Below are 16,630 nucleotides of genomic sequence, written 5' to 3'. Positions count from 1 at the left end.
GTCAAAGATGATCCATCACATGCCATACTTACATTATGTACCGTGCATTGCACCGGACGAATTCCCTTCCCTTTTGTCAAGGAGAGAAACTCAACTATAGCACAATGCTCCGGGACTAAAACAGAAGAGAGGCTAATTCGTTAGGAAGCAGAGCTTAGCCATGACAGCCTTAGAGCCACAGAGTCAGAGCCGGCTGAGACGCTCTATAGTCTCAAAGAGCGTGTGATCCACACGAGGTGAGTGAGGCAGGCAGGTTTTTTATCCAGCTGGAGAGAGACACCATGTGGTGAGGATTCCTCCTGCTGCTCGAGCAGAGGCACACCCAGGCTGTGGCCGTGTTACACCCTGCCTTTTTAATACAAGTCTAGGTATTTAACAGTTGCTGAAGCACACATAATAGACTGCATAACAAATGCATTTTAAAGTCTCTAAATTCTGAGCCGTTCTTTCTTTTTTTCTTTTGTGTGTGTGTGCGCGCGTGCGTGCGCCTGTGTGCATGCGCCTGTGTGCGTGTGCCTGTATGCGTGCGCCTGTGTGCATGTGCGTGTGCCACCATCCAAAAAAGAAGTCCATCATTTACAAAATAAATGATTAATACATCATTTTGTTGCTCTGACAGTCATATTATAAGTTAGTCAAGACAAGTGTGCAAAGTGTGGCCCTGAAGGAGCAGACATTAACACACAGCTGAGTGGTTTGTGGCATTGGGTGTGTGATTCCTCCACTGGGACAGGCTTTGAGTGACAGTGAAGAACACGCACATACTGTACAGCACGTTGCCAGCAGTCATTATTTATCTCCAGAAAACTGTCCTTTGCAGCTGTACGGACTCTCTCATTTCTTCTACCTTCGTGCGTCCCTTTATGATTTTAAAGTAGGGAGGATAATGAAGTCAGCCCGAGATGGTTCTTGGCTTTATTTCTTGAGACTGTGTACTCGTCAGCCTCTCAGCATCACACTGTGAATGTGAGAGAACGCAACTTCCCTTCATTAACAACGTGATAGCCCGCGGACCAAGTGTGAGGTCGTAGCCGACAGCCTATTTGTGTTAATTGTTAGCCGTGTTGTGTGTGTGTTGTGTGTGTGTGTGTGTGTGGGGGGGGGTGTGTGCGCATGGGCGTCTGCGTGTGCACGCGTGTGTGTGGGCTGACAGCTGGCCAGGTTCGAGTTGGTCTAAAACCATGTGCGCTCTGTCAGGGTTGTACAGGCGCCTTCTTTAGGATTGATGAATTGCCTGCTTTCTTGATTAAACCCTCCGTCACTTCCCAACAAAACAAAAACCCCAACAGAAAAAAAAAAAAAAAAAAAGCGGGTGAGTTGAGGGGAGGAGAGGTAACATGTCTGGGAAATCTGTCATCCGCAGTCACATCATGTACAGATGTGATGTGCAGGCGCTTTGACATTTATTAGCAGAATATTAAAAACTAATTCACATTTATTTTGCAGCCCTCTTTCACTTGACAGTTTGGGCTCATTTGAAAAGTTATCAAGTTTTCATAGCGAGCACCAACCTTTTGCATTTTTCTCCACCACGTTGCTTTGATCCATGCCAAGTCCCTTTGCCAATTAGGTCTGTTATTCATGCATTGACAGAGAAGAAGGATAGTTTAAAGGTAATTAAACGTGCATTCATGAAATGTGTCTAAAAAGCATATGTTTGATAAAAACATAAATGTGGAAAAAAAGTCTAAAAGTCTGAAATAAACCTATGTGACGCGTTTCATTGCAGTCTCTCGTCATTACCTGCAGAACAACATATAGTATTCAGCAGACATCCAGCCGATAAGAAGGTAAACGAAATAAAAAGTAATACATTTACATATCTATCGCATTAATCAAAAATAAATCCTGACATTGGCCCTGATCTAACGTAATATGGAGAGCAATTATTTCCCTATCCATTAGAGGAACTTCAATTAACAGACACGAGACAGTTCATCCTTCAGAGGAGGAGGAGGAGGAGGGGGAGGAGGAGGAGGGGAAAAAATAGGAGGCTCAAAATTAACTTGGGTTTGCAAAATATCTTGGCAGGATGACAGTGATTTTTGATTTTCAGGAAACAATATTAGAATTCTTATTAAACTATGTGCATCTGCTTTTAATTTGCTGCAAATAATTGGAAAATGCAATGGAGCTTTCCAATTAAAGCTCCACTTTATGCTGTTTAATAATACCCTCATAATATTATAGCTTATGAAATGACAGGTGAGTTGGTGTATGAATAAAACATAAAGCCCTGTAATAAGAGACAGAAAAAAAAAGCGGGACAGTTGTTGGGGGGCTTTTAAATGCTCGACATAATTTGCATATATTAATCTCCTCTTTTCAGCCTTATCAAGTATTCCACTGTATTTGAAGTTAAAATAGTCGTGACAGGCAGGGGTACGCTTCGTTTTTCCAAGGATTTATTACTTGTATAATTCTGGATCTTTAATAAGCCAATATGACTGATCCTCTGAGTTCTGTGGAATTTGGTTAATTGTTCCAGATGGTGCTCACTGATTATGCAAAATTACTTTCTTTCTCCTCTTTTTCCCCCAACTACACCATTTCTTGATTGACTAACATGGAGAAAAAAGATTATTTTTGGCGCCGCACTTTCATTAAGAGGGTTCTCATCAGGTTTCAAACAAAAGTTCCATCTTATCTCCCTGTGTAGTTCTGGGCGAGGCTGTGCAGAGGGAGGCGATCAGCTCGGCTCTTATCTCAAACCGTGATGGATCTCAACTGCTTCTGCACCGCTGGGGTTATATTTTAGAATAACACAATTCTTTAGGCTGAGGGATTAAAAAACACGACCTCTGGATAGTGACACAAAAGTTATTATTAGTGTATGCCGTTCTCTTCTTTCTCCTTTCTCCTCTCTTTCTCTCCCAGAGATTGATGAAATTACTAAGCAGCAGGGTTGGTCCTCCACTTTGCAGCTCGGGCTCCATCCACAATTCACTAACATTCTGTTTTGCATCAGCTAAACCGAGCTGAATGAATCATTTATGGAAGTGTTATGGGGGAGTATCGGCAGATTTACTGCCGAGCTTTTACTTTAGATGGAATGGGATTTCTATGAAACCGATCTTGATGTCTGAAGTAATGCCAAAGCTTACATCAAGACATGAAAGGAACGCTCTTAAAACCCACGTTTTGCTTCCTAATTCCCCTGGTCAGCAAAAGGCGAAACAGGGAGAGAGAGGGGGGGGGGGGGGCAGGAGGAGAATAATATTTACACTTAATGTAAACACACACACACACACACACACACGTCCTTAAACTGTTTACTGCTCCCAGCAGCTAATGCTATGAAGGAGCGTTGGATTTCTTCCTAATAATTTGATGGCTTGTAAACTGCGCAGTGTTTAAATTTGCGTCAAATTAGATGCAAGTTGAGCTGTTCATGCATTTTCCATGTTTAAATAGCATCATAGTGTCAACACTTTGGGGTGAATACTGCTATTAAACAGCTGGCTGAAATTCCCACCCGCACGCTTGGAACAAATCTTAATGCTATAAAGATGAAAACAAGAAGGTAAGAAAGATGTTAGGTGAGGTATTGTTAGCGTCATTAAGTGGATTTCTGGCAGAAACTGCCGAGATTTAATTGTGCAGAACATGTATGTAATTCTCTCTGTTAAGTTTTCGTCAGATTATCAAAAAAAAAAAAAAAAAAAAAAAAGAGAGACTCATAATTGTTTTCTCAACACAAGCTTTGTTTCCTTTTGGAGAAAAATGATACACCATGTAATAAGTTCATCCAGAGACTTTTGATTTTTACTATTATTGATTTTGTGTTGGTGTGTATTTTTCAGAGAGCAAAAAATAAAAAAACCTAACCCAATAAAAGTGTGAATCACCAGAGGCCTCATGATGAGAAATGATCACGATACTTATGTCAAGATACGTCATTATTGCGAAGTTCAACATTTTACGATATATGCTAAGTGTTGCGACAACATATATTGCGATGTATTACCTTTTTTTAGCAGTAAATTTTGCCCCAAAAGAAAACCGTCAACATCTGTTTCATCTTAAAAAGATCAAGTTTTTAATGTCTATATCTCACTTCACTCATCGTTGTTGCTGCAAAATGTATCAAGTAAACTCACAAAGTAATGCATTTTATTATTCTAGTAGTCTCCCAAAAGCTGAATTTGTATTTGCAAAATTGATATTTATTTTAGAACCAAAAAAATGATACTTGGCACCAGTGGATGGTCATTATTGATTGGCAAAATTGTGCGATAACATGCTGTATCAGTTTTTTTTTTCCCCAACCCATAACTGAAGCGGCCTCTGATGTGTAAAATTGTTAATCTGAACTAATTCTATATAATGACCAAAGCTGAACAAAGTGTAACAATTTATGGTTTTTATTTTGTGTGTGTACACTGTGTATCTCCTCAGTCAAAAACCACTTTGGGATTTGAACTGGTTAAACGCCTTTTCAAGAAAATCCTGTCTGCATTTACCTTACTGATACGTCAAAAATCCTGTTGGTCTGCTCAGGTTATTTTGGAAACATCATCGATCCCAGAGTGTCACTGTCGTGAAGTATTCGGGGATCAATCCTGAACGAATCATAATGGAATTTTTGACTGGAGCCTCAAGGCCCTCTGGCATTTTTGGACCTTTATTGCAGTCAAATAAGAGACTTTTTAAATGGCTGAGCATTTGCAGGCCAGACTGGACTCTGGAGTCTCATCCCTCATTGCTTTCTATCCATCCCTGAGATAGAAGCAGTGCTCCATTAGTTTCAGTGTCCAGACGTGGACAGCCTCAATGGATGGGCCTGTCACGGCTCCCTCATTTGCCCCATGTACAGCAGGGTTTGTTATCACACATCTAATTAGAACTTGATAAAAAATATTTCACAAAAATCCAGTCATTAAATATAGTTTAAGGAGATTTATGGTCAAATATGCCTTAAAGATCTTTTAATGGCTCTGCTGACTTGTTAAGTTTGTAATTAATGATCTTCTAATACATACTGTGGTGTGATTTAGAAAGCACAATGAGATTCTGGGAATGAAGTCGTTCTGGAAAAGGGCATCTGGGGCTCCCAGAAGCTATATTAAATAGTTCTGCTCAGACTGGTTTGCTTAGAGCCATGAAGTCTGCTGTGAAAAAAAGTTCACACACACATCAGCGGTGTCTTTACATAGATGAGGCCGTTTTTATGTTAGGGTGCAAGGAATAGAGCATGATTATGAAACAGTTCCTTTGCTTTCATAACAGTCAATTAGTGTGGACAGAAAAGTCTTCTGTAGTGGTACTTGCATTTTGTGCATTGCTGTATTTAAGTAATGGAAAATGTCTCTCTTTAAAGCCCACTAATTCACACACAGTAAAACTAATAAGCAAATGCATATGTATCAAACTGTAAATGCATTATACTAATAACAGTCGCCTGTTTCATCAGGAGAGTAATGGTGTCCTTATTAGCATAATTAATGACAAATGGCAGCGCAGCATTGGTGGATTGGTTCTAGGGGATGATAAATTGGTGGATGCCCAGGTTAGTGGCTGCCAAGGAGGCCTCTTTGGCTGTCATCCCTCCTGCTTCCACTCTGGCACAGTTCATTACTCACCGTGTGAGATGCCACTTTACATTGCCTGGTACTGTGAGCATGGAGAACTTAATAATGCCACCACAACCACACAGGGGCCTGCTGCTTTACCCACAGTCCAGAGGGCAAGTAGCTCAGCGAGGGCTAGGGGTTGTGGGGAGCAGGGCCGACGTGGGAATCGTCTCCTGCAGCTGCACTGATCAAAACAGATCACGAGTCAGTCGCTTACTTGAGGGGAACCGGGGCCATATGACCCAGTCTCCAGTGCTGGTGAGTGTTTCTTGTTAGGATTTCTGGGGCTCGCCACATCCCTCGCATCATTACGGGTTAGTTTGCCCACAGAACCGCTAATTAAGAGGGGATTTGTGTAATTGTGCCTTCTGCTGTGTCCCATCCGGCACATGCAATTTACTGTCAGCCCTCTGCCAGCTTTTACACTTGTCCAGAGAGGCGTACCCCATTTATACACACATTCTGCTGCACATTTACCAGCAGCCACAGCTGGGGATCAATGCCAGTGCCATGGCAATGTCTTAAAAGACACTGTGCTGCTGATTAAAGTCTGATTGTCCATTTAATTTCATGAGAGCTCTCAATAGCTAGCCAGCAAAATCGACTCTCCCAGTGCTTCTCTAGTACTGACTTCTTTTAAAAGCAGCTTTTGTCATTTATTAAAAATCACTGAAGACTTTTTGTACTTTACATTAAATAGCTCCTACATATATTCATGACGTTTTCAGTGTCGGTATTGGAGATGATATCGCACATGCACACACCTCCTCAGAGCATTCGGTGTTATGCAGTGGTGTTTGTGGCCAGCTCACCGTAGGTGTTGCTGGCTCTACCCACTTTCTGGAAGACTGATGGACCAGCGCCCGACTGGGGCTGCCTCCTGGCTCCATACCCACAACCAGATTTCAAGGACTGCTTGTCACAGATGGAAAAGTAAGTGGGTCATTCTGCATAAGCTTGCCATTTTGCACCCCTCTGGTAACAGCAAAATTGCTGAATTTTAATATTGGAGATTTTTTTTTGTAAATAAACTGGTTACTGTAGAGAGCATTGGGTCTGTTGTTTTTGTTCGATGTTTTGAGAGGATTATGTTCTTATTTTCATTTTGGTATTTTTCATATTAAAACTAAACTGTTCAACACTAGTTAAAAGTAAACTATAAAGGCTGTTTTATACAGTTATTATGTGTTTGATGATGCATTTATTACATGTCACGTTTTAAAAAATTAGATAATATATTGTACAACAAAAACCTAATTTTCTTTAGAAAAATATTCAACATGGACAAACGGCAAGCTTGTGTAAAATGATTCAACTTCTTTCCATTCCCTTGGTGATTCTTTTCCCTCCACAGTTTCTCTCCTTAAACCTGGATGTTTAGCAGCAACAGCAGCCTGCAGTGTGTAACTATAACCACATTTATGCACTGGATGCTGTGCATATGTCAAACATTTGTTTACATTTGCATGAGATGAAATTAATATTTTAGTGTAAGCTAACTGACTTGCTGTCAGGAGAATTGCAGCAGAAGCTTGCACACAGCACAGTGAGACGGGGGAAACGAGCAGCACACAGCCGGCAGAAACAAATAAAAATAGATTATCAGAAAGCCTCAACATCATTTCAGCGCGTGATCTATTTTAGTATCAATGTTATACGCTTTTTACAACGTTAATTGACTCCCCAGTAAACACTTAAATAATTCAAAAGTTACACTTCCACTTTTGCAAGTGAGATTTTTAATACATTGAAAAGTTTTTTTTTTCTCCCCTCACTCGTGTGTCTAGAGGGCTTGAAAAAGCGGGAGAAAGATAAAAGAAAAAGAATGGGTTTCATAGAGCCATAGTCATTAAAAGAATCTGAAAATAGCAACTCGCTATCATCTGTTCTCATAGCACGGGTCAGGAGCTCTGACACCTCCAAAATTCCTCCTGTCAGGGTAGGGGGCCATTTGTATTCTCTCTCATTAGGCAATTTGACTAATGACCTGCCGTGGCTGCAGAGCTACTGAGGGACCCGGAGCCTCGCGCCCTCTCTCTTGCAGCAGCCTGAACACACACCCTCTATTGGAATGGCACAGATGGCATGCCCGGGCGACAAAATAAACTACAATATGTCTCCGAGATGCTGTCAGGCCTGGGCACTATTCCTCATGTCAGAGAGGGGCTAAGGGCTGTGAGTGGGCATAGGGGGTCCTCCTCCAGCTCTCTGTTCATCTACTCACCATTATCTGCAGAGGTGACAGAGAGCGGGGTCTGCAACTAGAATAGCATTTCCATGGTCTGCATAAAGAATCCACCCTCAAATTGAGAGTCACACCGACAGGGAAGATATAGCAGTGTCTAGCCTGGCTGCACAAAGAGAAAAGGCAACATCCAATTGTTTGGAATATGAAATTCAGCAGGTCCCAGATGGAGCTCTAACCCATTTTTGAGCAGCTTTACTTCTTATTCCTTATTATTGAATGGTACTCAACAATAGAAATCAGCTCAATCATGAGTAAAAAAGTTGTAATAGGCGCTCATTTGCACTTACAGATTATCACCCTGGCTGTGACTTTCCTCACTTAATTCAGGTGCGAGACGGATTCGCCCAAGTAATCATACTAGACAGAGATCAATGCAATTCTGCTGGATTAGTGAAGTGTAAAATAAAAGTTCATCAACATTCCTAAAGTGTTACTCTTGAGTTGTGGTTCAGGTAATATGGGGTATGCTCGATCACCCACGCATATTTTTCCATCAGTCAGTGTCGGGAGCGCAACTCGCTGTGGTTTATGTGTGTGTGTGTATGTACGCTTTGTGCGCACGGCCATGTCTGTTAGAACCCTGGAAATGCAATGTATGGCGCTGCTGAAGTCCTGGGTGACAGTGCATCCAACAATGGAAGAGTGAGGGATTAGTGCTCAGCCCAGCGTACGAGGGAGCCCTTCCCGCCCTGAAACAGCCATTCATCTGTGCCCAGGGGCTGGAGATGACAATGCAGCCATTGCTCATCGCACCTGACGGAGCCATTAATAAGGCAATGATCCACACGGGGCCTGTGCTGACTCCGTTCTTTACACTACAATCACTCAAGCCACAGGGTCCTCCTTACTTAACGCCACCTCTGCGCTCACCACCGCCGCCATCATCATCATCATCATCGTGGTCATTGTACCAGAATTCCTGCCAGATGTTTTCATATTGACTGCGCTCACATACTCCAAATGCCAAATAACTACGCAATTCCCTGCTCTGCGATACAGTCATGAGTTAATGGACTGTAGCCAGGCCATTTGAGCGGCTAGAGCATGTTTCATAGTGGGATTCCTGGTCAGAAGATTGGATTTACATTATTTTTGCCCTTTGCACCTTCAGATTTCTCCATGGTATCCATTTCTTACCACCAAGTCATCTCCTGCGCCTCTCCATTTATCTGGGTGCAAGATAGCCTCTCTGGTATAGATGGTGGAGGAATACAAAGTGAGATCTGGTTTTAAATGTAATCCTTGAGCAATAAAGAAACCCTGTGGCCTTCAGCTCTGCATTCATCTGTCCGCGCCACGCAGATCCATCAGCAGCTACAATCTCGGCTTCCCATTGCTGGCTATTGATTCAAATGTATTCTCCCTGGCTGCCTCTGCCCGGTGTTGGTGCTCCCAGCGACACAGTAGTGCATGTTTGCTCACTTGTTTTTACGAGCTCAAACAAGTCATTGAACCTTGCCTTGGTTTGCTGGCTGCACCAGATAGCCATATATCCCAAGGTGCTACAGCAGTGATCTAGTCAAGACCACCTCAACCAAGACCAAGTCATGACCAAGGCCAGAGTGTATCGAGATTGAGATTGAGACCGAGACTTTAAGAGGTTAAGACCAACTCAAGACCAAGACCAGATCTGTGCAAGTCCCATACTGCATGACTGACATAAGATGTGGAACATGCAATAAGCATTCCTCAAATCTGTCTGAAAGATCCACGTGCCCAAAAAAACATCAACAGAAAACAAATGAAGATTGATTCACCTCTTTTATTGCCACACTGTATATATGTATGCATATACAGAAGTGTACCACAAGAAATGTCTCTATAAAATACTCTAATTGTTGCAGAGGTGAATATTATGTGTGTGAATTTTCCCCCCATTTTCTGAGCAAAGAATTAATAAAGGAGGGGTGGCAAGACCAAGACCTTCAAAAGGGGGCTTGAAACAAATTTTGAGTAGCACCATGCTAGTGGCATTGCTCAATGGATGCCAATGTCTTTGGTCCATTGGTTGGTCCGCATCTCCGACCCAGACTGAAAAAGCGCAGCAGCTATTGTTTGGATTGTCTTAACATTTTGTACAGACATCCACAATACACCATGAGGTTGATATTTGATTTGATTTAACTGTGAAAAAAAAATATGAAATTTGCCTTGTGTCCCAGGACATCAGCTGCTTCACATAAATACATATAAATTCTAAAATGCAAAATAATATTAAACCAGACAACAAAACCATGCTACAAATCCGGTTTTCACAACTGACATTATGAAAAGTCAATGAAGTGCCACAAATAAATAATTCCTATTACATTCACAGTTCGAAGCCATAGTCTGATGTAATTGGTTGACAGACTGAGAAACAAAAAGACTTCCTCAGCCTGCTCGATTGAGCCTGCTGGACTGGGAGCGGACATCATTTTATCTGCCAGAAACAATGTTCTTTTGGTATACACAGCTTGAAAACTTCTAGGGGTTTTGAGTGAAATATCTTCAAAACTATTGGATTAATTCCCATTGAATTTTGGTTCAGACACTCATGTCTCCCTCAGAATGAATTGTGATAATTTTGGTGATGCCCTCTTTTTCATCTTATGTCATCGGGTCAAAATTTCATTTTTGACCTGCAAAACTAATGATATTCCCATCAGCCTTGGAGCTAGTTACAAAGTGCTAAAATGCTAAAGTATGCTGAACATGGTATTTTTCCTGGCATTGCTGTAAAAGAGCTTAACGCTCAGTCAATTTTCCCTGAATAAATAACGCTTAATGATGTTGAAACATTTAACCCTTTCAATATCACCCTGTTAGCATCATTATTGTTGTTATTGACTTTAGCATTTAGCTCAAAGCGCCGCTCACGGAGCCTCACAGAGCAGCTAGCACAGCTGTAGACTCTTGTTCCGACTATGTTTCTACTATGGGAGACGATTGGACGCCAAGAAACTAAATGAGCCTCCCTGTGGTTGTGAGGGTGAGGGTCAAGCTTTGATTACAAAGATCACATTGTACTACACTCGTGTGGAAAGTGCCCAACCGTGGATCTGTGTAATGACCGAGAAAGGAAAGCAAGTCACATAAGTGTCAAAGTGAGGGATATTTTAGAATCTCATACTTTAGAATATTGCTGCGAACAGGAAAGGCCAAAAGGAGTGTCAGCTCCAAAACGATGACTCATGAACAGCTTCGGCTTACATTTATGAGTTCCTTTTCCTGTGCCAGCGGCCTGATGGACTGTGGGTAAAAGAACACCAGTTGGAAGCTTGGCCTCTTGATATTTTGGGGCTCCCGTCGAAGCCAACGGCAGCAAGTTTTGTGCCTCCAGATTTGGGAGTTTTATAATGAAGCAGAGCAGCTGCAGTTTTCCCTTCAGTCTGGAAACGAGAGGCTTTGTGTCCCTTGTCACCCTGTGTTAATTTGGGCCCTAATGTATTTTATAAACAAAGGGCTGCTCTCTAGCCTGACAGTCGTGACACCTTGATTCCAGTGCAGGATGCATGCAGTACGGGGTTACACCATTAATAATCAACTGGCAGCCATCACACCATTTTAACCACGATCATTATGATAAAGGGCATACACTTAATTACAGGCCTGCTTAATTATAGCTCTGTTGAAGCTCGTTTGTTTGGTCAAATGCTAATTATACCACCACGCTCTTGGCAAGTCCTCATTTCAATCCACTTTTTGCCGGCTGAACAGTGTGGCTTATTTTCATGCAAATTTGATATCTGGTGAATGTTTTGTCTCTCTTCTTTCCGCTTTTCTGTGCCTTGTGTGAGTGTGTCTTTGTTTCCGAGGTGAACATCTCTCAGACAAGACGGAATCGGGAATAATCAAGAGTAATTAAACTGGAGGAGGGTTGGGGAAAGGGCTGGGCTGGAGGAGAAGAGTGGAGGTGCTCAAATACAGCAGAGAATAAAAAAGGCTTTCATCTTCCCTCCATAGACGGAAGGAGGGGAGGTGCCGGGGTGGCTGGGGATGTTGATAGCTTTGCTGTTTTATAAACCTACGCTTAGTCTTGTGGAAATACTCAGGATCAAGAATAGGGAGTAATATTTTTCTTTCTCAACCTTAAACTTTGTTTTGTCTTGCTTTTTTGCAGCTCTGGATGACGTGCCCTTTGTGATCTCTGAGAAGTTTCATAAACACCCCAAAGAGGTAAAATATTATTTGAAGAATTAGTGAAAAATACCAAATGATTGCTTTATTCCAAATAATATAAGAGGGGGGGACTTGAGAGCTACTTTTCCTGCAACCTGTTGTGTAGTTTGGACAACATTATGGTCACGATATTTAGTTGTTTTTCACTTCAGCCACTTCCGTTCTTTTGCTGTCCTCCTTTTTCCTTTTCTTTCTACTATTTTCTTTCCACTGTTTTCTTTTTCTTTCCTATTATTTCAGTTCTTTTCCTTTTCTATTATGTCAGTCGCTTTCCTTTCCTATCCTTTCCACTCCACTCCCTTCCTTTACTTTACCTCTATTTTTCCTTTCATTTCCTTTCCTTTACCTTTACTTTTCCTTTCCTTTACCTTTACTTTTCCTTTCCTTTCTTTTTTCTTTCTTTTCTTTTAATTTCCACTCTTTTCCTTTCCACTCCACACTCCACTCCATCCTCTTCCTTTACTTTATTTTGCCTTTACATTTCCTTTCCTTTCCTTTCCTTTCCTTTCCTTTCCTTTCCTTTCCTTCAGACTGAGTGATGAATGCGTGCAGTCAAGCAGAGCTGGCTCAATGCAGTCCATTCGGCTGGCTGGCGGCGGTTGTCACTATAGCCCCGTTTGTATTGACACCGAGAGGGAGAGAGGATTAAAGATTTTAAGCATGCTTACTTAGCCATGAGCCTAACCACCATGTTTCGTGTGTGTGTGTGTGTGTTTTTGTCCTCTTCCTCTTCCTCTCCCTCCTCCTCTCCCTGCTTTTGATTTCAGATGCAGCAAGTCAATTTAATGGGCATTACGATCAAATCCCTGGCAGAGATCGAGGAGGAAGTGAGTAGAGGCTGCAACGCTCGGCTGCCGCTGACGCCGCTGGCCCAGAATGCAAAGCAAACGGTCTTGGGGTTGTAATTAAGTGTCTGAGACAGCGAGGCCCTGTTGGCTCCACTAAGCCCCAATTGAATAAAAGCATGGCCGGGCAAGGCAGCCATTCTCTCCTAAAAGCTTCGTCTCCTGTTCCAAAACACTTGACTTTTATTCCCCGATTCTTCTCTCAAACAGCTCAATCTAGCACCTCGCACAGCGCTGTAGATCTCAGGGAGCTTTATGTGGTCAGATTCTGCGTGTTTAACTTTTTCAAGTTTGCAATCAGCTTCATCTTCAGTAGCATAAAAAAGAAAAAAAGTTAAGAGATCATGCCGAGCAAATAAAAGCACTACAAAGTCCTACTGGTTTCTGATGAAACACTGTAGCCTGCAGGCATTCGTAGGAAGAAAATGGTCTGTGTGCAGTCCATGTGTTTGTGAGAGCAAGAGAAAGAAAGTCTATGTATATGTGAGACTCTGTGTGTGTGTGTGTGTGTGTGTGTGTGTGTGTGTGTGTGTGCGTGCGCTTTAAAGAGAGTGACAACCCCCCTTCTCTCTCATTAGCACGGTATCTTGGTATCAGAACTGCCAGGAAGTGACAGACCACTGTAAAAGAACAGGTGCTGTTGGGTTTGAGATGTGTTACAGAGCAAACACTCCCTCATCAAACCGGGTGTCTGTTCTGCACTCTGCCTCTGTCTTCTGTCACATACTATCCAAATCACGCAGAGTCGCCATCTTGTCATATGGTCATCTGAATGAAGCTCATTGTCAGCGAAGGTATTAATGGCGTGTACGTGTATGTGTGTGTTTTTCCAGGGTGGAGACAGGCTGGCTGCTCATCCTATATGCTCTTGTCTTTTTTTTCTTTTTTTTTCTCCTTCCTCTCCTCTCCTCCTTCCTTTCTTCTCAGAGAGTGTGATTAGCAGGAGGACACATGGTGAGCTGAGCTGGGGAAGGGAAGGGAAGGGGGCATGAGAAATCATTAATTACAGCCGCGCTGGAGCTGATGAAGTAAATGTGAGATAGTGTAACACACAGGATTTAGTGAAGTGGACGACAGCACAAGATTAATGGCGGGGCCAGGCTGATGAGGAAGAAGTCACAGCTTAGCTTGATAATTAGTTTCCAAGTGGAAACATCCCTCACCATTGTGTTATTTTTACTTCTCTCCTCTTATTATTATCCCACAATGATATCTTCAGAACAAGGGAGGAAATATAGACGCTGATATTCTTGCAAACAACCTGGACAGCAGAGGTGTTTCTTTTAGAAAGTGATGCATGTCTGAGTTACTGTATTTTTTTTTTTTTTTTTGTCTAGTTTGGCTTTTTTTTTCTATATTAGTGCTAAGCTACGAATGTGTTCTCTTTTCTCAAGGTTTCTTGAGAAAGGTTTCAAAGTAGCAGCTCATTTTTGTTCATATAAAACAAAAACATCACAATATTGAATTAAAAAAAAAAAAAAAAGCTGTTTTAGTATGAATGTGTATGCCAGTTTTTAAAATATCAAGCATTTTCTTCTTCTGTTGTCCAGAAGAGGTCACTGTCCGTGCTTAGGCTGAAGGAGCTTTTTTCTCCCCTCATCAGAAACTGGAGGCGCTTTCAGCACACAACCTTAATTGCCTCTTTCTAAACCCATTAAAAAAATATAGATTCATGAAAGAGATGTACTTTGAAGAATTCTACATATGCACATGTAATTGAGGAAAACTGTTGTAATCACAGCCACAGTTGCAGATAAGACCATTTCCTAACAGGCATCACTTAAGCCATGTCTCGGATGATGTTGGTTCCAGCAATTAGGCATTCTTTTCATTTCCCAAATGACTCACAAAACTTGCGGATATTATAATTGCTTTTAGCCACGCATATCTAATTTGTGTCTTTTTAAGTGTTAATTAGTACGCGATTTAAAGTGACATCTTTATGTAGTTTGCTCTGCTGAAAAATGTTGTTGGCGGCTGGCTAATGATTTTCAGAGGGAGTATGCTAGGGTGGAGAGAAGTGTGTGTGCACACATGACAAGATTTTCATTAGCACCTATGTATGATGGGCTTTCAGTGTTTGTAGGGAGTTATCTGTGCTTGTGTGTGTGTGTGTGTGTGTGTGTGTGCGTGTGTGTTACCTTGTGAATGTATGGAGGGACAGTAGTGTGCAGGGGGTATGTGAGAGGTGTGAGAGGGAGAGCTCCAAATAGAGGTGGAATTAATGAAGACAACATGTCACATATTTTTGGCAGTGCAGCAGGGACAGGAAATGAAGCTCGGCTCGTCTGGGTGACTGCCGCCCATGTTCTAGTGTGTCACTGTCCTGTCAGCCTGTGTATAAAACTGGCAGACATTGATACATGCTCTCCCTGATAACACCCCATTCCCCCATCCATCATCCCCACACACACACACACACACACACATATATACATGTGCACACAGGATTATTTATTTACTGTGCCAGATGTTGAATTTTTGTGTGGTAGGGGGACCCGATTTCTTCACAACTAACAGGCTTGTGATATGTGACAGGTTCTGGGTAACTTGCAGCTTCGCCTCAAGTAGATGAAAATCAGGGAAGGTGGTATTGTGATCGAGAGAAGCCGGTTTGAGCCATTGTGGCTCAGTTGGCTTCTGTTGGGGAGATTTGGAAACTTATTTCAGTGATCATACAGCATCACCTAGTGCTGTGTTGCAGTAATACAACGGTCTAACTCAAAGAAAGTGAGCACTTCTTAAAATACTTCACTGTTTAGCCAATGGGACTACAAGGCCACCCACAAAATCATCTATGTGTTATTATTTTTAAAACAGTTTGAGTGTTAACTAATCAAAAATTATACTGTAAAAGATTATTTAATTGCCATAGTCACTTTTCTTATAAATGTTGCTGTCAGTCAAGTCTTCATCATTTTGATTTATAGAATATATTTTGGGAAATGGATTTTATTAAAGGTCCAGTGTGAAGGATTTATTGGCAGCTATGGGTGAGAACTTAAACTTATCCTGTGTGCCAAGTGTGTGGGAGAACTACAGTAGCCAACTTGAAAACGCAAATAGTCCTATCTAGAAATAGTGTTTGGTTTGTCCATTCTGGGCTACTGTAGAACAAAAAGATGAACTCCATAGATGAGGAGCTGCTCTGTAAACGGCTTATTATGAGGTTAAGAATTATAAGGATTATACAGCAATGAAAACAGCTATGAATATTATATGCAGTTTCTGCCAACTCATCCCCCTAAATCCCACACACTGGACCTTTAAGTTGTGTGTCTGGGAACTTCTTGGAAACTGCTTATATTGTAGGGCGTACACCGATCCAACTTTTTCTTTTCTGATACCAGTTGCAGACTCCCAACTCAAAGTATCTGTTGATTCTGAGTACTAATCTGATACCAGCACTCTCTTCTTTTCAAATGTAACATCTTTATACCTCATCAGAGGTATACAGAATTTGTTGTCAAATTTGTTGCAATATTAACAAAGAAATAATCAATACTGTTGATCTGCTGTGGCCTGTAAGTCTGTATCAGGGGCAAAAATGACCCGGTGTCACAACTGACCTTCAATGCTATTCTACCATTTCTAATAATAGGACAAAGCAGACTTTTGGCACAAAATCGGAATTATCTTCTCAATAGTGTCCCAAAAGTTCATATTTTAGGTAGAAGGTAGTTTTTTTAAAAGGAGATATTCTCACATCCAGCCATCTCATATGCAGGTGCACTGGAAAGTATTACTTGACTGTTGCAAAAAAAAAAAAATCCAGCACACTGTTTTTGCTCAGCATCACACTT

General features: G+C 41.7%; 1 protein-coding gene across 4 annotated transcripts in view; it reads left to right on the top strand.

Moving 5' to 3' along the window:
• mvb12bb (multivesicular body subunit 12Bb) overlaps positions 1-16,630 on the top strand; it is a 37,976-nt gene that overhangs the window by 20,124 nt on the left and 1,222 nt on the right. For all 4 annotated transcript variants that reach the window (XR_006105928.1, XR_006105929.1, XR_006105927.1 and 1 more), the window contains exons 8-9: positions 11,924-11,979; positions 12,750-12,809. Coding sequence is in view for 1 of the 4 variants with exons in the window: in XM_042488737.1 (XP_042344671.1) it covers positions 11,924-11,979; positions 12,750-12,809 (116 nt within the window). In the remaining 3 variants the exon portion in view is untranslated. The remainder of the gene's footprint in view (positions 1-11,923; positions 11,980-12,749; positions 12,810-16,630) is intronic.

The sequence above is a fragment of the Plectropomus leopardus genome, chromosome 6 (genome assembly GCF_008729295.1).
Source record: "Plectropomus leopardus isolate mb chromosome 6, YSFRI_Pleo_2.0, whole genome shotgun sequence".
NCBI classification, from domain to species: domain Eukaryota; kingdom Metazoa; phylum Chordata; class Actinopteri; order Perciformes; family Serranidae; genus Plectropomus; species Plectropomus leopardus.
The sequence above is the reverse complement of the archived record's forward strand: the minus strand, read 5'-3'. Positions and strand labels throughout refer to the sequence as shown.